At 33.1% G+C, this 23,240-nt stretch overlaps 1 protein-coding gene across 1 annotated transcript in view; it reads right to left on the bottom strand.

Annotated features, from left to right (window-relative positions):
* The window catches only part of LOC129226654 (uncharacterized), a 99,178-nt gene that overhangs the window by 9,792 nt on the left and 66,146 nt on the right, over positions 1-23,240 (bottom strand). Inside the window, exon 2 of the mRNA XM_054861285.1 lies at positions 8,731-8,818. Coding sequence (XP_054717260.1) covers positions 8,731-8,818 — 88 coding nt within the window. The remainder of the gene's footprint in view (positions 1-8,730; positions 8,819-23,240) is intronic.

Raw genomic sequence — 23,240 nt, 5'->3', positions numbered from 1 at the left:
AATCTTTAAGCAAAATTTTCTACGTTTGTCTCCGAATGTGTTTAGATCTTCAATTTTAAAAAACATCAGGAGAGGGAGGAGGAATTGATTTTGATCTGTTTTTTTTTTCTTTTTTGAAACAGTCGGGGAGTATCCCCAAGCTCCATCCCTTACCCTAAACGTCAATAAATGCAAAACTATGATAGCATTTTTAAGGCTTTAGTTTCTACAAATTTCTGCTGAGCTTTTTTTTCCCCTAACCTAAATTTGTCCAAAAAGAAATTGCATTTTCATTCAACAATTTTGAGAAAATTCCCGAGAACAACTCCTGGATCCCTCTCTTTTAATCAGATGAGATCAACAGGGATCATTTTCTAATGTCCCCCCCCCCAAAGAAAAACTATTTTCTAGTAGCGCCGCTGCTGGGCCCCTCCCAAATCAGAATCCTGGCCACGCCACTGCAAAACCCTATCTCAGTCAGAAAATTATTTTCAAAAGCGTAAGTATATCAAACCTTAATTACACTCATTTTCTCCAGAATTATTTTCAGAGCAGGCATCGAAAATGATATTTTTCTTCATCAATAGTAGTTGCACACATTTATAAGTGGAACAATGGAAGTACCTTCCTTGATAGAGACATACCGAGTAGCACTTCGCTCAGCCTTTCACTACTCGGCCGAGTACTAAGTTGCCGAGTTATCGACTACCAAATATGTTTTAAGAACCAACGATACACAAATGATGAATTTTGAACTTATTGGAGTAGTAGTATAGACCTCTATGGCCATATAATAGATTTAAAACTAAATTCCAGGTGAACTTTAATTACACATTATTTAAGAAATTTATTCTTTGTGTCAATTTTTTTACAAGAAAGTTATTTTAAAAAATAACAATAAACAATTAAATAAAAAGTATGATTGATCAAGTTGGAATTAAAACAAATTGTATCAATCTATTATAGTTCTAGTCTGATAAAAGCAAATAATTTTTAAAGTAAATAACGCAATGGTAAAAGCCCAAATATGCAGGAACACTGCAGTCACATGTTTGTGTTACAAGGAATATTTTTTTCAGTGCATAAAATGTGAACTCATGAATGTAAAGACATACGACAAAAATATCGGTCAGATGTCTTTAAATTTTTAATCTCACATTTTGTGAAACAATTTCAATTATTAAAATATTTTAATAGCATTTTTTCCCCTAAGTATTTCTTTACCCAAAGTCACAACCTTTTTCTTACTCTCAAAAATCGACTTAATTTTACTTCTTTTCGTTGTTATAATTATGGTAAAATTTGGATCTGCAAAACCAAGGTTTTAAAAATTCGCAGTCAAGTTTTCAAGTGATTAGGTTGCAATACGATTGAAAGGGTTTTTTGTTACGAGTCTATGAATATTCATCTTAAGGGTCCCTTAGAATGTTTCTGACCAAAAGTAACTTGTCCTACACAAATATGTGATACAGAAAAGTACTTGACTTTTACTCAGATTATATTTTATAAGTGTTTCTTTTTCAACTTATACATAGAATACAGTCTTATTTTATGAATATAGCAATTGCAAATGATTGCAGTATATAATATGCTTGCACTTTTTGTCGATTGTAAAATCTCTCTTGAACAATATTCAATTTTTTACAACTACTCGGTATTGGCCGAGTATCTGATCAAAATTTGGCCGAGTACCGAGTACTGAGTAGTCGGTAAATTGACCGAGTTGGGTCAGGTGGGGGAAAGTGGTGATAGATTAAAAAACTGAACTTTTCATTCACTATCAATACATGTTTATTATAAAAAGATATTGTAAATAATTTTTGAGGTTATGACAGTCATTTTTATTTTAGTTTAAGAATCTAGCAACAGCATTGATGTTTTCAAATTACACTGTTTACACTACTCATGCAAAAAAACTAATCAAGATAGTTCACTTACCGGTAAGAAAGTGTGCTCCGCAGATTCTGAACCATTGTAATTTGGAGTCTGTCAAGTCTGCTCGTTTAAGAGCGGTTATCCATCGTTCCCGACGTTCAGCACTTAATTTTATTTTGAATTCTGACCCTTTAGTCAGCACCGCAGGTAATCTAAAGAATGTTGTTGCATCTCGATTAGCTCGATTGCTACAGCCAAATACGCCACAAAAGGCAGGCATTGCTCAAAACAATACAAAACTAATAATAAGACTATAACTAAGATTAATAACTAATATAATAGACTAATAACAAATAATAGACTAATAACTAATAATAGACTAATAACTAAAAATAGACTAATAAGTAATAATTTACAAAGCTAATAAAAATAGAAAAATAAATCAGATGCGAAAAGTAAGCAATGCAAACCAACGTGGCGAAAGATCGAAATCGAATGATCTGATTCCACATTCCAGCATGTTTAGTTGTCATCAGCACATGGATTTTGTTTGTCCCACAGCATGGCGTCACTTGCGACTGCCCTATAGACTAATAACAAATAATAGACTAATAACTAATAATAGACTAATAACTAAAAATAGACTAATAAGTAATAATTTACAAAGCTAATAAAAATAGAAAAATAAATCAGATGCGAAAAGTAAGCAATGCAAACCAACGTGGCGAAAGATCGAAATCGAATGATCTGATTCCACATTACAGCATGTTTAGTTGTCATCAGCACATGGATTTTGTTTGTCCCACAGCATGGCGTCACTTGCGACTGCCCTATTTCTTTCACTTCTAACGAATCAGTTTCCGACTTAAATGAAGTCAACTCAACTCAACCTAACACAGAGCCATGCGGTCGATTTGTTTACATTGTTGCTTCATGCCTTGCACGTTTTTCGATGATTCTTTTTTTTTCTTTTTTAGTTCATTCAATTCAGTATGTCTCTTTCGAAAAATTTTTATTATTTTTTTTTCTTACTATTATTTCTAGCAATTTTTTTGTCGTGTAATTTCTTTACTAGTGTTGCGCTGTCCTTGTTTTATTCTTTAAGGTGCTAATATAAAGTTAATTTTTTTTTAAATATTTGTTAATTTTAAGTTTTGTTCTTTTTAATTTTTGTCTGAGTTAATTCTAGCATATTAAATAAGTCCCCGAGAACTTAACCATATTAATTTTCGTCGCTAGAAAACGGGGAAAAAAAATCTTACATTTCGCTCACAAGCAATTTTTGTTACGTTCCTTTTATATTTTTTAGGTAAAGCCCCTTTTCTTTTATTTGTTTCATTCGGTTTTTTTTCACATTTATTTATTTTTGGGGGATATTTCTACGGTGTTTTTTGTATACAGTCAAGTAAAATTTATCACCAAACATTTTTGCATGATTTACACAAAAATAAAACCACAGTTGAGTAGCAGTAACTTTTGTACAGAAGTAACTGTACCTAAAAGAAACAAGTTAAGCAGAATAAGGCTAAAAATTCAAATGTATAGAAATAAGAAAAATTACAAATTGGTCAATGTTCAACTACAGTAGACTCGGACAAATGAATTTCTTCCGAAAAAAAAATGCTATTTTAATAAATTTTTGTATTTGAAATGGGGCAAAACTATTTTTAAATTCTTTATCAAATGAAAGTAGAGTGTTTTTACATGCTAAGTGTAGTAACATGTGCTGAACTTTATGTCAGTAAATATGTACTGTACTCTAAATGAAAATCATTGCTTGCTAAATATCTCTGTCAAAGTGACTAGTGTGAGCTAGTGTTTAACTAACTCACAGAGGGAAAAGCGCTTAGACAGATTATTTATTTTGCGAATCACTTCTACAAATATTTTGCATTAGTTTCTGTCTTAATTTTCTTTTTCTGGAAAAAATTTGGATAATAGTAGTTCTACTTACTGTACACATCAGTAAGGAAAATGAGATGTGTGTTACAAAAACAAATAGAAAATATCCATGACTTAATTTATAAGTAACTGGAAATAGGACATGTTAACAAATCAGAGAACTAGCTAAAACGTGCAAAGTAAATAGACAATTACACCATAGGTTGCGCAGTTTTCAGGCCACTGTTAGATTGTTGTGTGGACTCTGATTTTCGTCAATTCATTTTTTAAAAAAAGGTTGATTTTACTTATTTATTTTTTGTCTTGGGTTCTTCTCCCTATAAGCAGAAAATTCTCTCAAGAATACTCTGGACTCTGCTGAATTCATACAGTTTTTCCATTCCAGAATCTTGGAATTCTGTTAAATGATTGTTCTGAATTATTGGTCATGATTTTTTAACGGGCATCCAAAGATAAATTTTTTGTCAATGCAGTATAAATGTATTGTTAATGGGTATTTATCAATAAGTCTGCTAGTAGAGGTTTTTTTGCCCTACTGAGCATGCATGAACGGATACAAGGGAGGCACTCTATAGGCAATTTTTCGACATTAAAGTTTCAAAAGTATTTTTTAGTTAATCTGCCAAAAATTTTATGGAACTTTTAATCAGAAGATTTTTGGAATAATTTCAAACTTGAAGTCTTAAAAATGTGATTTTAAATCATCTTTGGTAATGTTTAGGAGGAGGCTTTGGTGAGGGAATGAAGTTCAAGCTCTTTCCTCTGTTAATTTTTCAAAACTGCAGTCCCAAAAGGACTATTTTAAACGATACTGGATTATGGTGAGGGAGAGGGTTCATAGGCTTGCCATTTTTCCAAAATTGAAGTTCTAAAGCGCAATTTTGTCCCTCGAAGGTTTCCTGAATCCGTCCTTGCTGCTGAGGGCGTTTCTTAGATTCAGCCAGATTATCATTCAAATGCCGGGACTCTACTGTCTGCATTAGACAAATGAATGGCTCCAAATGCACGCCTATTGATTTTCAAAATTTGTTTTTGTCAATATATGTTTCTATAAAGATAATAATCGGAAACTGAGGCATGCGTCATCTGAAGAATTATCGTGAAAATTAAAAACTATAGATACAGTCAACTCAAATTTGATAACTTAAGTCCCAAGGCACCAGCTAAAACGTTCAAGTTACGTGAAGTTTCCACAACAGTCTCGAAAGCTCGAGACCTGATGAAAACTTTTGAGATAAAGAAATATTGGAGTTATGGAGGTTCGACTATGTCACTTAAAAATATAAATTTTCATTCTAATTTCCTTTCATCTTATTTATCCACTCTTGTTCCGTGCACGACAAGTTCTTAAAAAATTTCCCATTAGCAGAGAACTTTTACATTACAGGGTCAAGGTTTCAAATTTCTTAATGAAAATACACAATATTTTCCTTACAGGTATATTATGTTTTTATTAAGAGCACTCAGGCCTGTAGTGCTTTTGTGACTTCATTTTTTACGACCCCCGCAACTATCAATTTAATTGCTTTATCATGTAATCAGAAGAATTGTCATAATAATTAAAAAATTGAAATAAAATTTTTAATTTTCAACCTAATTAACTTTCATCTCATTTATCCACTCTACGTCAATAAACGAAGTTATTCAAAGATTTCCTATAAGAAGATATGACTTATATATTACAGGATCAAGAATTCAAATTAAATATGCAAAACCCTGTATTTTCACTAAAGGTGTTAATGTATTTACATTAAGTTCACACAGGCCTGTAGCATTTTTTAACTTCATTTTGTTATGGGTCTTTGCACTTAGCCCCAAATGATGCCAGCATCTACCAATTTAATAACTTTGTCAGACCACGTCAAGTGAGTTGCTGATATCCCTACAATTACAATATGCTGCTGAAGGAGAGAGAGGGTCTCCAATACCCTCCACCCAAGGTAAGTGCTAGCAAGGGACTTATTGCATGACTTTCGGACCCACAAATTATTTTCTATTTCTGTGTACAGAGTAAGAAATATTAAACTTTTTCATAAGATAATGAAAATACTGTACATCCTATTCTGTTTTCCGTCTGACCGTTTATAATGCCTGTTATCTTCTAAAAAATATACCTTGTTTATTCGAGATTTGTGATGTGTTGGTTTGCAGAAAATAATTCAAATGAAAGAGCCTTTTAGCTAGAGTAGTTTCCTCTGTACAAACTACAAATATTGAGAAAATCAGACGTGACAGGGCTTAGTCAAGACAATTTGAGTTATTTATTGACCAGTTAAAGAAAAAAGTTAAATATATTTATTTAAAATCTTTGAAGTATTTTTTAATGCCATAAAGAGTTAAGAAATACCACTGAAGTTCAAAATTCGTTTTTTATGTCCACTGTCTGTGATGAAGAACAAATAAAAAAAAAGTTCAAATTGTGAAAATATTTAATTTTTTTTAAAAAACTTCTCAGAAAATTTTAAAAAACCGAAAAGTGGGCTAAATAATGGGTTTTTTAAATGGGTTGTTTAAAAAAACCCATTGGGTCCAATCGGCCAACCCTGACTGGTATTTTTTTTTTTTCAGTTTCTAAAATTTATAATTTTGTAAAATTTGTTTACTGTTGTTGCGAAAGCAACTCAATTAAATTTAATAAAATTTATTGTAAAACATTAATTTTAAATTACATATAAGCATTAAAACACATGTAAGCAATAATCAATAAAACTAAGCTAATATAACCTATGATTTTAAATCAGCTTTTCATGCATTAATATTACATAAAACATTATATTTGTGTATATGATACTGTGATTCTTTACAAGGCTTGTGTGTATATTTGTAATCAGTTTCATAGAGTATATAAATATTATAGTCAATAACCAAAATATAGTCGATATCAACTGTAGTTATGCTATATTTTATTCTTACATTAAATTATATTTCAAAATTGTAGATATTAGCTAGATTTAATACCATTTAAAGTAAATAAATTTTTACATTAAATACATGTTTATTTATATGCAAACCTGTTTTTGTGCAGTGTATGAAAATTATTTATAAAACGAGTGTGAGGTAATATCTTCAAGTGAGGACATGGGCATCCTGATGGGAAGTCACTGACCTCCCAAAAATTTCCTTGTTCAGGAAATTTTTCAGGAGTATGCAAAATTATCTTCACTTGGTTAATTTTGATTTTGTTTAATTTTGGGGTTATTTTCTTTGTGAGACTTTTTTTATGCGTTCCCTATCCACCACATTTTTTTTAAAACTGTGTTGCAAAAACAACCTTTTATAGCTACTTGTGAAGTTTCGAACAATATTTTTTAATGGGATTTTTTTTTATGCGGTCCCCATCCACCGCATAAAAACAGGTTTGGGTGTATAAGTAATGAAAGAAACATTAATTTTAAATCTATATACTATAAGAATAATGTAGGAAAATAAACAGCAACAATTTGAAAATACATTTAATTATTTAAATTTGAAAATATCTGATAGGTATCAAAATATATTTTCAAACCATGGAAACCAGTAACACGCTGTGAGTTATATAGATAACACACTATGTTTTTCTATGCTATACAGCAACAAAACTGACACGAACAGCTGAAAAATATTGGAGAATAAACATCTACACAATAGTAGTTTTAAGTGGTTTGAACTCGAATGTTACAATATTTGGAAAAAATTATAATGTGGCGCTCATTATTTACTTTTTGTTGTCTAAATTAATAATGCATACTGAATGTGTGAAATTTTTGCTTCTAAATTATGAAATTTTAATGCATCACCATTGATTATATAGTTTTATATCATAAGCATGCATAAGAAAACCTTTTGTGGCAAGAAAGAGCATTAAATTTGGGTTATAACACAGTGATCCAGATTTATTAATCCAGATTATGCCATAGACATTTTAAAGGGTTTATTGACCTCAACTTTGGGGTCTTGTTTGCTTGGGGGAGGGGGTTCATCATCATTCCTGGTAGGAAGGACATTCTTGCCATACATGTTAGTAAGTTAAAATCTATATTTTGTTCAACTTTAACTTATTAATGTATTCAATAAAAAGTTATAACTGCAGTAACAGTTGTAACAACTGCTGCTGAATTTCAGGAGTAATAAACAGATTTTTGGTAACAAAGATGATTTCCACTCCACGACAGGCTTTATTTTAGAATTTCTTATATTTCATCAAAAACTGAGCAATACTTTTGATATGTTCTCCTAAATAAATTTATTGTTAATAAACATGCTAAAATTAAGAAATTTTAATTTTCAGTTTCTTTTTTTTCATTTTAAATATTGCGGACAAAAAGTAGTCTCTACACAATGAAAACATTATGTAAAAAAGTGCACTAAGTCTGAGCATTGTGATTGCATATGAAAAGTATTGTACAATTTAGCTGTACAGAGTGTGCTGTTAATACAGTGCACTTTTTGTGCACAAAACAGAGATGCCAAACATGCTCAGATTTTGCGTATCATGCTCAGATTTATGCTTTGTTTTTGCGTATTGTGATGTAAATACGTGTGTGACCGTTGAGTTTACGGTGTTAATGGAATTTGCCTAATTGCTATGGTTAATTTAGCAGTTGCTAACGATATTTCTTGTCGTAAATAAATCTTCTCTATTTTCTCAAGAACTATTGTCATTTAAAGAATTTCTTGAAGTGGCTGGACTCATAACAATATATTGCAATTAAACATTTTTGTTCTGACTAAATATATTTACTTTTTAATCATTTACTCGATAATGCACTACATATAGCTTTGATTAATATTGTAATTTTGCATCCCTTATTTTAAGTTTTGGATATTGATAAGTCGCATTTTTAGTTGATTTAATTATGTTACATTAAAATATTGTGCTTCGTAAATATACCTAATGCAATGCTGGTATTCTAGTGACTTCAGTATGCTACTGGCACCATGCACCGTACCAGCTTATGCAATGCCAGTACATTTTAACATCAAAATGGACTGCACCAGTGTCTATTCCCGCATCATAAGTCAGTACAGACCATTCTGGAGAACCACCAGAATATACTACCGCGATAGGAAGTAACGAAATGTGCTGTACCAGTACCAGAAAGAAATATCGGTATACAACTGAAGTTGGAACAACAACTCTGGCTAAAACTACCGGGATTTGAAGAACCAAATAAATTCCAAAATAGAACAACCGTTCGGAAATGGAGTGCCGGGATCTGAAGTACCAGCTTATGGAACACCGGTTCCAGTAGGAACTACCGAGATCTGAAGTATACCGGAACACAGGTTCCGGTATGGACTACTGGGATCTGAAGTATACTGGCTAATGGGACACCGGTTCCGGTATTGAGCCCCGGTCCCGGTATGGAATACCAGGATATGAAGTATACCGGTTTATGGAACACCGGTTCCAGTATGGAATACCGGCTCCGGTATTGAGCCCCGGTCCCGGTATGGAATACCGGGATATGAAGTATACCGGTTTATGGAACACCGGTTCCAGTATGGAGTACTGGTTCCAGCATGGAATACCGGTATTATTGGAATACCAGTTCCGGTATGGAAAACCGGTATTATTGGAATACCGGTTCTGGTATGGAATACCGGTTCCGGTATGGGATACCGGGATCTGAATTATACCGGCTTATGGAACACCGGTTCCGGTATGGAATACCGGTTCCGGTATGGGATACCGGGATCTGAATTATACCGGCTTATGGAACACCGGTTCCGGTATGGAATACCGGTTCCGGTATAGGATACCGGGATCTGAATTATACCGGCTTATAGAACACCGGTTCCGGTATAAATACTGACATACCGGAAGTATGATACCGGTTCCGGTGTTTCATAAGCCGGTATATTTTTTTCCGGTATCATTTTTTTTTCCAATAGGGAGGTAATAAATAAATACATAAATAAAATAGATAAAAACTACCAATTATTAAAATAAATAAGATAAATGAAAAAATAAATATATCTTATCATAAAATTTAAAGAGCAAAACATGTTTATTGACTCCTCCTCAGCTTAAAATATCTTAAACATATTTTATGAAACCTTTTGCAATACGTATCACTTACTTTATTTAATCACCAAAGTAAATAACTTAATACCCTTAACTTATGAACACATTATCAAATCTTGGCTAACACAATATTTCCTCACAATTCTCACAAGAAATTAATTAAAAACTTAAAATGAGAAAATTACGTTCCATTCATGGAAAATTCTTACTATACATAAAATATTTCATTTTTGATTTTTTTCTGACATTCACTGCAAATGATTGATTGACTCAAAGACTACGCAGCAATTGCTTTTGTTCGCAAAGAATGAATGACGATAAACCTACATAAGAAAAGAACTCCACTCCTTTCAACACTTCTCAAAGAGTTCTTTCAGAGAAGATAACTGTCGAAATACTTTTAACTGGAAAAAGAAATTTCTATCAGCAACGCATTAGAAAAAGACTTTTTTTACTTTTCTTTTTACCTCCTGTTTCCATTCAGGGAAATATTAACATTACGAAAGGGGATCTGGGAGTTAAGTCTGAACGAAATTACATGCCAGAATGTAGAAATATCCTAGAAATATGAATGTGTGAAAGAGAAATGACGTAGTATAAAAATGTTGTTTTCAGAACTTAAAAAGAAAAGTCAGCTGCATCTAACACATATATAATTTTTAAGTTTGATTCTTTTCTTGACTATCGTCTTTCAAATTTTTTATTCGAGTATGAATACTGTTAATACTACATAGTGCCAAGAAGAAAAACAATCTGTTATACGTTTTAATACAACATTTTAAAGTAAATTAAGTGTTAATAAAAGTCTTGTTAATTTTCTTAAAAACATCTATTTTTCAGCATTTTAATCTCTTTTGAGCAGCAATATTTTTTAAAATCTAATGAAGATTTACAGTTTTAAAATCATTTTAAAGTTAAAAAGAATAATACTTTTTATTGATTTGTGGTATAGTTTGAAAATATTGATATTTCCAACAGCGCTTCAGTCTCTCGTGTTCATTTCTTCTAGAACATCTTTTACTGACTGAAAATAATTTTCCCCATACTAGTTAATAATGGTCTTAAATAAATGAATTTCAATACTTTTCTAAAAATACCGATTGCACATCCATAACTTAAAAGTTCTTTTCTTTTTTGATTTTCAAAAATGCATATAGTTTTACATGCGCATTGTATATTTTTATACGAATATTTTATTAGTTAAGAAAAATTAATTTTCTTTAAAGGACTGAAACGAGCAAATTTTGAACATATAAGTTAAATGAAATAATCAAATATAATTTCTCAATAGCGTTTTTTTTTTTTTTTTTTGGAACGTCGTGAATTTGCTCAATACCTTACCAAACACCATAAGTAGTGCAGCATATTAAAGAATCTTTTCACCGCTGTTGGCGAAAAATAACGAAACAAATCACATTTTGAATGTTTTGTCGGGAAAACCGACTTTTTCTGTTTTTAATTGCGCATTGACTCAATACATAGCTTTCAAAACAGAGGCATATCGGTTCAGTCATTTACAGTGGAAGGTCGTGAGCTCGAGTCCCCTTGGGCCGCAATACTTTTTATTGACTTTTCTACTTCAGAAGAATCGTGATGCAAATGTTAATAAATATAGTCGAGCCCACTTAGTGGAATAGGCAATTTGCCCCGAAAAATTATTCTAATGAGTGGGACATTCCATTGTTCGGGATAAAAATAACACGCATCAACGGTGTAGTACACTGAATTATATTAAACGGGATATTCTTTTATACGATATTCCAATAAGCGGGCTCGACTGTATTTAATCTTTAATAATAGTGGCACCCATAAATACAGTTATGTTTTTGTTTAAATCAGGACACAAGACATTAATTTTAACAAGATAAATCACAGTATAACTTTATAAAAATATTTTAACAAAATAAAAGGCATCAATTTTAAATATTTTTGTTACTTAATTACGCTCTGTTTAAGTGTACAGTAGACCCTCGTTTTACGTGGGTTTATTTTACGCGGTTTTGATTATACGCGGCTTAAGATTTGACACCTTTATTCTATTTTACGCGGATGAGTTTTGTTTTTACGCGGATGTGGCAATGCAAAAAGATACAATTCTCCCTCTTTCAAAATCTAAACTCATAAAGATTTCAGATTACGCACAGTAAACTGCATTTTGGCGTGCTAATAATCGAGCTTGAGCCCTTGGAGACATTTTATGCGATTGGTTCCAGAGCTATTCCCAAAAGTAAAGTTATTAAACTCACAGTTCAGACCTCACTGGAAGAAGAGCTTTTAAGAGTGACAAAGGAGCCCAAAAGCAACAAGGATACCGATATCGATGACACAACCAAAAACGTTATTATTGAAAATTTGGGTCATTCCCTGACAATAAAAAAGATCTTTCTGATTTGTTAGTGAAGGAAGATTTTATATTAGAAACAAGATTCTATCATAGGAAGAAGATTTTATCATAGAAAGAAGGTTCTATCATGGAAGATTCTATCATGGGAATGATCATGGACGTATTAATGCATTGCAAAGAACTATTGAGAAAAATTCTTTACTGCCAAAAGGCCATTATATCCAACTCCTTTTCGAAACACTAAATTAATTTGTGTTTTCTTTATGCAAGTTGTGCATAGAAATCGATATAAGTACACATTAAACTTATTATACAATTAGTCATCACTGGAATGAAGTATTTTTTTTTGTCTACGGAACCTAACCCCTATTTTAACACTAATATAAGGTCTTAATTTACGCGGTCTCGATTTACTCGGCATTTCCGAGAAACGTAACTTCCAACGAGGGCCTTACTGTACAGCATTTTGAGAAAATATTCCATTAACTCAGTTGGTAAGAGCTTCCTGCCAATAACACGAAGGTTATGAGACCCATGGGCCAGAAAATGTAATTCTTCAATAACTGTTTTTCTTCAGCTAAATTCTGATCCAAATTTATATACAAATATTATCTCTCTCTTTATCGACAGCATTTACCAGTAAACGTTTTTACATTGCAAAAGAAAAAGGTTGCCTTCTCGTTTCTAATTAGGTGTTTTACCACACTATATTTGAAGGGCTTGAGACAAGGATGTGGTAAGCCACATGATGTGAATTTTCAGTAGGCCAATATCCAACTTATAAAAAGTATTTGTTGAACTCTTCAAAGGTATTATTTATTCTATATTGTGCAATACTAAAACCAGATCTATTTTGTCCAAAAGACGTAATCCATTGTCATGTTTATTTCAATTTTAGCCAAGAGAAACAAAACTTTGATCGAACTCCTTGTGGTGTGTTCACATTTCTGCCCCGAGCTCTTCATTTATTTTTCTTTTAAAATTAATTCTACTCTCCTGCATTTCCAATATAAGTCGTTAACTCGAATAATCTGGATAATACTCGCCAAATTGGCATATAAATAAATTGCTTATTTCCATGCTACTGCATTTTCAATTTTATTAAACTTTAGTATTCATTGGTTTTAAATCTTTTTGTGAAGCATTTTTTGAAAGTTTTAACTGTATAACAAAACACGAACTCTAAGAACTAGCTTTTAACTTTATCGAAACACTACAAAACATTAACTGAGTTAAAGTGTTCAAAATTGTTCATAAATATCTCTAAATTACTCATATTTACCTGAAATTCTATATATTTTTTGAATTAAATTAACTGCTTTTTTTTTCTTGCTGTAACATTCTGGAAAGTCAATAATTGATATTAAGTTTAAGTTTTTTTCCTCTAAATGATAATTTATTGTACCTTTCCTGACATTGTATCGCAGAAATTAATACATTTCAATCAACATTTTACAACTGGTGAAGTTAAGTTGTAATAACACTTCAGATCTAACCATTAGAATAAGTTATTCATACTATGAAATCTCTAAATAAAATATAAACTTAACTTGTAAATTCTTCATAAACATTGACGACTATTCCCTTCTTAATCCTCTGCAAAATATCACACCGTAATTTTTCCTTTTAACGCTTCAGGGCAATTCTTCTCAAATTAAATGACTGTCGATTCCTTTTTCATTTCTAGTTTACGCTTTGATCTTTGGAGGTAATCAACGAGCGAATTGAGATTTGATATTAAATTGGAAAAGAAAAAACTTCACTAGATACATGCAGGATTTTCCTTATTTCTTCGAAACATTAAACATGGATATTATTCTAATTTCACGTACTTTTCCTAGCATATCTGTGCATCAAGAAATAATCCAGGATTTTTGCCAGGATTTTGTCTCGATGAGTTGATTTAACTCATCAGGCTCAGATTGGTACTTGCCCATGTGCTCGGTGTGCCTAATGAGTTGACTGTCGAATGCCATTAAACAGTCTGCTACTCGAATCCTTCCCTTTCCTTCCAGGTTACACTTCCTGATCTTAGAGCATTAACTACTAACGGAGGGAGCAAGTCCAATAATTGACTTAGCAAAAGCTTAGGCAAAGATCTCAAGCCACGTGACTCAACAACGACGAATGGTTGACACGTTTTGTGTGAAACTAGCGAAAGAAACCTGGTTTATTCCATTGCTTCGCTTTAAAAGCTATCACGTGAGTTGGTGTCTTTGCTTCAGGAATGAAAGTCATCATTGCCTCCATGTTATCTCTTCTCAATGTTCCTGATAACAAATTTTTCGAAAGCTGATTTAACTAATTTGCCTCGTGTGAGGCAGGTCAAACTGTTCGACATATCCTACGCCTTGTTCCGATACTACGTGGTAAGAGAAAGCACAAACGGCATGTTCCTTACCAAGTGAAATGTTATCTGTGTGGAAGGTATGAATGTGTTGGGTCTCTCTAATTACCATACAGTGATTAAATGCCTGACTGCACCACCGCATGTTGTGTGTTTAGCGTTAAGGGAAGTTCCGCTGCTTAAGTTTAGCCTTGCTCTGAATTGAATAATAACGCAGACGATTTTTATCTGCAGACGAGTTTTATTTTGGCATGCATTTTTCTTTCTGTTTTTGTTTTTAAGTCGCAATAAATGGTGGAACAAGGATGATGTGTGGTCAGTTGTCTTATTTTATTCATTATATCGCATAAATTTCATCACATCGCATAAATATGAACAACCCCGCATCTACCAGCACCTTTCCGCATAAAAATACAGTCCGCTATCGCAGCTATCGTACAAATTGGTCCGTCTTCGCAGCAGAACATTGATTATTTGCACCGCATTACAGAACTTCAAAACAGTTGTTCTCAGTAGGAAATGGCCAAAATAACTGCCTTAAACCGCCAAAAGGGCGCACTAAAAACGCAAGTAACTAAATTAGGACTACTCTTCGAGGACAAAGAATGGACATTTTCAAAAATTGAACTGGATATTAAACTTAAAGCCTTGAAAAGAATTCAAGAAAGTGCTTCAGAATTGCGTTCTCAGTATTATCAGCTAATTGAAAAAGATGAAGATTTGCCTCCAATTGAAAAGGATCTCGATGAATTAGAATCGAAAACTGAAGAATTAGAGGTAAGAATTTATACATTTCTTTCAACGCATGAAGAAAATAATTCTACCAATGAAAGTAAAAACAATGCATTAGTTAGATTACCGGAACTTTCGATTTTAAAGTTCGCAGGTAAAATTGAAGAATGGAACAATTTTAAAATGCAATTCAATAGTATAATTAATAGTAACAACCAATTATCAGATGTACACAAACTTCAATATTTACAATCTTGCTTAGTCGGTGAAGCAAAACATTTAATGTCAGCAGAAGACACTTACGACTCATTATTTAAAGTTTTAGAAGAAAGATATGAAAACGAAAGAATAATTGTAGAAACACACGTAGATTCTATTCTTAAGTATTCTAAAATTCAGCAACAATCTACTAAAGAACTTAGACATCTGATTGACACTATTAATAAAAATATTCGTGCCCTTAAAGTCCTCAAATATGAGAGAAATCATTTAAGTGATATTTTATTGATAAATATCATCTTAGGAAAACTAGACATAGAATCTCGCAAGCAATTTGAGCTAAACGCAAGCTCCAAAGAAGTTCCAAAATTGGAAGAGCTTCTATCATTTTTAGAAAAAAGGTGTCAAGTTTTGGACAATGTATCGAGGAATGTTTATCATAAAACCTCAAAAAATGTGTCAGAACAAAAATTTAACTCAAAATCGTTAATGATAAATAGTGATAAAAATTCGTGCATTTTATGTTCATCTCCCGATCATGCAATATTTAAATGTAAGCAGTTTTTACATCTTAATGTTCAAGAAAGATGGAACACAGTAAAGAGACATAATTTATGTACTAACTGTCTAAGCTATTAGCATCAACTTAATTCATGTAAATCCAAACATTTCTGTTTTACTTGTGGGAAAAGGCATAACAGCTTATTGCACAAAGTCAGAGAGACTACGAAACCCACACCCCCTCTCCAATCTTTGGATACAATTGAAAAATTGCAGTTCTCGGACAATGCCCCTGACAATGGTTCTCCCGCTGTCCAAGACGTTAGGACTTTCGCTGGCTACACTCCCTCAGCAGAGCGAAATGTGATTTTGTCAACTGCACTTGTTTCAGTTTTAGATGCTTCTGGAAATCCAGTTATTGGACGTGCTCTCCTAGATTGTGGTTCCCAAAGCATCTTCACTACAGCTGCATTCGCTGATTTATTGAATTTAAGGAAAGAAAGGTTTCACGCGTCCGTTTCGGGCATCAATGGTAGTTCAGTGAAACTATTTTCAAAAATAAAAGCAGTAATTTCGAATGAAAATCGCACTTTTAATAGAAAATTAGATTTATTAATTCTTTCAAGAATTACTGATGTCATCCCATCCTATGTCATAAGTACAAAAAATATGACATTGCCTCCAGGTGTAATCCTAGCAGACCCGGGTTTTGGCACTCCAAATAAAATTGATTTATTAATTGGCGCAGAGTTGTTTTGGGAAATCATAAAAACTGGACAATTTCGAACCCCTTCACCGGATTTAAGATTTCAAGAGACAGTTTTTGGCTATATAGCTACTGGAACAAGCACAAGCGCATCCGAATTTAAATTTTGTGGTTTTGTTAAAGGTTTGGACTCTCTTGAACAAAGTATTCAGAAATTTTGGAACATTGAAAACGTGGAAGACGATAAACGCATCATTAGCGAAGAAGCGAAATTTTGCGAAGAATATTTTACGTCAACGTATAATCGAGATAATGACGGTAGATTCATTGTTTCTATGCCTTTTAAAGAAGAACCTTCCTGCTTAGGAGATTCCAGAGCAAATGCAGAACGAAGACTTGAAAGCCTGTGGAAGCAATTGAAAAACAAACCAACAATGATGCAATTACAGTCAAACCTCGTTATCGCGACACCCGGATTTCACGACACTCCGGATGTCACGTCACTTTTTCAAAGTCCCGAACCTATGCCACATAATTTTAACGTTAAGTAGCTCCGGATTTTACGACAGTCTTTTTGGTGCACCTCCGGTTACGACGACACTTCGAACAGCGCCGACTGGATCAAATATTTCTTTGCAATTGTTAACTTTTCTGTAAAATAATGAAAACATCAGGAAATGTTTGTTGTAGGAACTTCGGACTCTGCAAGAGATTTGACCAGGCATGACACCTCAAGAATGGGGAGGGGGGGGGGCAAGTAGATAAGTTCTGAAAGGTACAGGTTTCATACTTTGACAAGAGGGACAATAGAAAGGAATTCAAAGCAGGTGGAGAGTCTTGAATTAGTTTCTTTCTTGCTGATACTTTCGTGGAAAAGAGGAGTGTTAAAAATGCTATAGAAAAGTTATTTAGTTAGAAAAGTTTTTAGTTACACAAAAAATAATAATAATAAGTGAAGATTTCTTTAAGAAATAAATATTTTTTTTATATCTACCAATAATTCAAATTTACATTAGTTAAATCTAATTTAAAATGTATATATACATACTACTATTTTCTTCATTAAATCTAATTTTAATGTTAACAAATGTATAATTATGAATTTTTAAATATTCCGGTTATGACGTCGCTCCGGCTATGACGACACTTTGTTGACAGTCCCAAAGGTGTCGTGATAACGAGGTTCGACTGTATATCAAAACTTCATGCAAGAATACGAAGATCTAAATCACATGGAAGTTATCTCAGATGAAGATATCAAAGAAAAATCTTATTATCTGCCGCATCACGGAGTATATAAACCAGAAAATCAGACAACTCCATTACGTGTCGTCTTCAACGCATCGGCCGCAACAACTTCTGGAAAATCCCTTAACGATATTTTATTGAAAGGTGACGTCCGAGAAGATATTTTTGACATAATTGTCAGATTTCGCAAACATAAATACGCATTCATAGCCGATATTAAGAAGATGTACAGGCAAATTGGAATTCATCCATCTCAGCAAAATCTCCAAAGAATTTTGTGGAAAAAGACGGCAGAAGACCATGTTCTCACATTTAAGTTAAAGACTGTAACATACGGAACATCAAGTGCCCCTTATTTAGCTATTAGAACACTTCAACAACTTGCATATGATGAAGCATCAAAATTTCCTCTTGCGTCTGCTGTAACTCTAAGTGATTTCTATATGGATGATGTGGTATCCGGAGCCTCAAACATTAAGGAATTTGAAGAGGTCCAAAAACAACTTTTGGAAATGTTTAAAACCAGTGGCATGTTTCTTCATAAATGGAGCTCAAATGTCAGCAATTCCATTTTTAATTCGGCTGGAGAAAATCATAGTTTTGACGAGAAATCGGAAAACGAGAAAAAAGCTTTAGGGATAAATTGGAACCCAACAGAAGACAAATTTTCCTTCAAGGTTTCCTTGAAACCCAGGATAAGTTACACCAAACGAGACGTTCTAGCTGACATTGCAAAATTGTATTATCCTCTTGGCTTAATTGGCCCCATAATATGCAAGGCAAAAATCTTTACGCAAAGACTGTGGCTACTTAGACTAAAATGGAAAGACAAGTTACCAGATTCAATCGCAACCGAATGGCGTAATTTTTTGATATCCTTAAAGGAGAAAGAAAATATTAAAGTGCAGCGTTACATAGAAAATGAAGACGGTGACACATTAAAATTACACGGAGGCCTATGGAGCATCTATTTATCTTCAGAGCATTTCTGAATCTCATGAAGTGTCCTCGCATCTAATATGTAGCAAATCTCGGGTAGCTCCACTGAGGAAAATGTCAATTGCCCGTTTAGAACTCTCCGCTTGTCATCTACTCGCAGAATTAACACAAAAAACCTTAAAATCTTTGAAAATGAATATCAAGGAAGTCATCTTGTGGTCAGATTCCACCATTGCACTTGCGTGGATCAAAGCTCCTTCGCATCTATTAAAGACCTACGTTGGCAACAGAGTTTCTACCATTCAACAACTTACTGAAGCCTACCAATGGAAACATGTAGCATCCGAACAGAACCCTTCAGACTTGATCTCACGCGGAGCAAGCAGCTCTCAACTCTCATCTTTGTGGTTTAAGGGTCCAGAATTTCTACAACAAGACATGTCGGAAGAGAAAATGACAGAAACCTCTACAAATTATCTAGACTCTAACAGCTATGAAATTGAACTCAAAAAGAATATTTGTTTGACATTAACGAAAGACACTTCGTTTATTGAGACAGTCCTAAATATTTCTAACAGTTTTTCTAAAATTATTCGCACATTATGTTTTATATTCAGATTTGCTAAGGGCCGAAGCAGCTCTAAGGGTCAGATAAGTATCCAAGAGTTGGAGCAATCCACTAAATTCTTGATTAAATCTGTTCAAGAAGTGGAATTCGCAGAAGAAATAGAACTGCTGAAGAAAAACGAATCAGTAGCTCGGAAAAGTAAACTTAAATTTTTAAATCCATTTCTAGATAAGGACTCAATTCTTAGAGTGGGAGGTAGGTTAAATAATTCCAACTTAAATTTTGATCATAAACATCCAATTATTTTACCTAAGAGCCATAAACTCACTTCAATAATTTTTGAATATTTCCATAAAAAGTACTTACATTTGGGTCCGCAATCATTGCTGCATCATGTTCGCATGCAATATTGGCCAATTAATGGTAAAAGTACTGCCCGAAAGATAGTTCATGAATGCATTACGTGTTTCAAAAATAAACCTGTTACTGCACAACAAATTATGGGTAATCTTCCATCTGAAAGGACCAACCCTAATTTTACATTTAATGTTGCGGAAGTTGACTTTTGTGGTCCGTTTGAAATTAAATACAAGAACCAAAGAAAGGGAATCTGCTCCAAAATTTACTTAGCTTTATTTATTTGTTTGGCTAAAAAAGCTATTCACATTGAATTAGTCACAGAGCTGACTTCAGAAGCTTTCATAGCTGCTCTAAAGCGTTTTTTTGCTCGCAGAGGGAAAAGTTCAACTATTATGTCAGATAATGCCACTAATTTTAAAGGTGCAGATTCGGAGTTAAAACGATTGTTATCACTTGTTACTAAGCAAAATAGCAGTTTTTCTAATTACTTAACTTCTGAATCAGTAATTTGGAAATTCATTCCTCCCAATTCCCCAAATTTTGGAGGTTTGTGGGAAGCTGGTGTTTAAGTCGGTTAAATACCATTTGAAAAGAAATTTAAACAATGTTAGACTTACAATAGAAGAATTTTTGACTATCGTTATTCAAATAGAAGGCACATTAAATTCGCGTCCTTTAACTCCCTTGCCATCAGATTCTAATGAATACGAAGTTCTCACTCCAGCCATTTCTTAATCGGTCGTCCAATTAACGCAATTCCAGAGCCACAATTAATTGATACTAATGAAAATCACTTGTCAAGATGGCAAAAACTTACAAGGTACTCGCAATTGATATGGAAACGTTGGCAAAGAGATTATCTAAATCATCTCCAAAACCGTACTAAGTGGTGTTTCAAACAAGGTAATATTCCTATTGGTACTATGGTTCTTCTTAAAGATGATAACTTACCCCCAGGTAAATGGACCTTGGGCAAAATTATACAGACTACGCCTGGTTCAGATGGGGATTTTAGGGTGGTCAAAGTAAAAACCTCATCAAATGTTTATACAAGAGGAATATCTAAGATATGTGTCCTGCCAGGACAAAAAGTGTGTTAATAATTTCTTTTGTGAAAAAACTCATCTCATATTATGTGACAATTATTAAAAATTCTTTCAATGCCGGGCGGAATGTTGTGTGTTTAGCGTTAAGGGAAGTTCCGCTGCTTAAGTTTAGCCTTGCTCTGAATTGAATAATAACGCAGACGATTTTTATCTGCAGACGAGTTTTATTTTGGCATGCATTTTTCTTTCTGTTTTTGTTTTTAAGTCGCAATAAATGGTGGAACAAGGATGATGTGTGGTCAGTTGTCTTATTTTATTCATTATATCGCATAAATTTCATCACATCGCATAAATATGAACAACCCCGCATCTACCAGCACCTTTCCGCATAAAAATACAGTCCGCTATCGCAGCTATCGTACACCGCACTTACCCCAACTGACCTTAATTACATCAGTTACACAACAGAACATGCTGGTTAGAAGTAAATAAATATCCTCCAAAAAATGGTATGACACTTTATAAAAACAATAAAACGATTGCATTCATTATTGACATTTATTTTGGGGAGCTCTACTGTCAAAAATGTTGATGGCTTTTAATTTGCTTTTTTACTTGTAAAACATGTGTGTAAATATTTCAAGAAATTCTTGATAAAAATTATTTGTCAATAAATGCAGAAGTATTTCGTTATTTCGTAGTAAATGAAAATAAAAATGTAGTCACATAGAAATTATAAATATTTAGATGTACTATACCTTTATTTTTTAGCTGATTTCCAACCTGAAAGTAGAAAACAAAAAAAGGACAAATTAAATTCATTTGCATTTTGAAATTTTAAATTCCAAATAAGTTTTTCGCAATCACAAGCTGCGGGTTGCGTGTGTACATTTGTGTATGTTTAGGCTTGTGTGTGTGCGTAGAACTGTGTGAATGCATGTTGGCCTGTAAGTGAATGCACGTTGGCGTGTGTGTAATGGCGTGTGTGTGTGAGTGTGTTTGTGTATGAGAGTGCGTGTGTGTAGGACATGGACGCCACCGGCCAAAAGAAGCGGCTTACCCGGGGGACAGTCGTGCCTTCAGAGGAGGGTGGGGTTCAAAAAGGAACCAAACACCAAGGATGGTCAAGTGAGAACAATTATCAATCGTGATTGCTCAAAAAGTAGAATTTTACGAGAAAAGGAATTTTAATTTTGTAAAGCATCTCTTTAAAAACGAGAAGATATTATTTGCTGATTACTGCTGAAGATTAGATTTCCCAAACTTCTCATAAGATACAAGAAAACAACATTGTCACGTTCACTGAAATTGATAAATTTATAAGGAATAATACATCCCTACAGAGACGATAACTATGTATAAGTAGTCTTGTTTTGAAATACAATTCACGTGACTCATTGAAGTATCGATGACAAATCGCTCTAATTCAAAAAAAAAAAAAAAAAAACCCTACTGATCCGAACGATTTCAGATATTTCACCAGAACAGTCTAGAGGTCGAGGGAATTTGCTTGGTAAAGAGAAACTATTCCAAAATCTGCCGATAGATGTTGCGGTCTTGGGCCAAGTGCGGCTTAGGTTAATAATCAGAAACCGGGAATATCTGCAAGGCTGCTTGCCATCTGGGTAGCTTGGTAAACGTTATTACTTTGAAATGCGTGCGTTAGATCGCGCTACTTGAATGGTAACTCTACTCCCTCCCTCGTTTCCTAACTTTTCCTATTCTCACTACAGTACCATGTTGTTATGGTTCGAGAAATCATCGTTTCTTCTGTTGTTCTCACTTTTTCGTGCTTCCAAAACGTAAGTACAACTATTTCATGTCTACTTTTCGTGTTTTTAAAGCTGAGATTTATTATTTTTTTACTTTAAAATCAATTAATTTTAGGGCTGCACTTGCCCCAGAAAATTATACGACTGGGAAAGTGTGGCCCGAAAAAAAGGGGAAAGTGCAGCCTCGCATTTCCCGGGGCTGCATTTTCCCATTAATCTGGCAATGTTCTTTTATGACAGATATAATTTGCTTGCAACGATTTAATGAAGCAATGTAATTAATTTTTAATCCCTGCATCTTTGTCTAACTGATAATAAGTGTCACTAGTCTATATTGCTCCAATATAACTGCTTATATATAGTGCTCCATAATATAAATTAAATTGTTAATTACTATACTAAGTGTACTTATACAAAAAAATGTGTTCGTCAAAGACATGTTACCTTTTGTCAGTTGTATAGTTACTTTTTGTATTATTAAGTTAATATTTTATAAGTTCGTTGATATTCAAGTTTTAAAGATTATTCCTTGATATGCAAGTTTTTTTTTTTTTTTTTTTAAGTTTATTAGCATAATAAAAGTTCTCTTTCATGTTCTTTATTTAATTTAAAATAAAAACTTCATAATTTTGTTTAATAATCCATTGTTCCTTGAATGTTCTTCATTTTACATTGACATGTTTCGTTAGGAAAAA

The sequence above is a fragment of the Uloborus diversus genome, chromosome 7 (genome assembly GCF_026930045.1).
Source record: "Uloborus diversus isolate 005 chromosome 7, Udiv.v.3.1, whole genome shotgun sequence".
Lineage (NCBI taxonomy): Eukaryota > Metazoa > Arthropoda > Arachnida > Araneae > Uloboridae > Uloborus > Uloborus diversus.
Note: the sequence above shows the minus strand (reverse complement) of the source record. Positions and strands in the feature narration are given on the sequence as shown.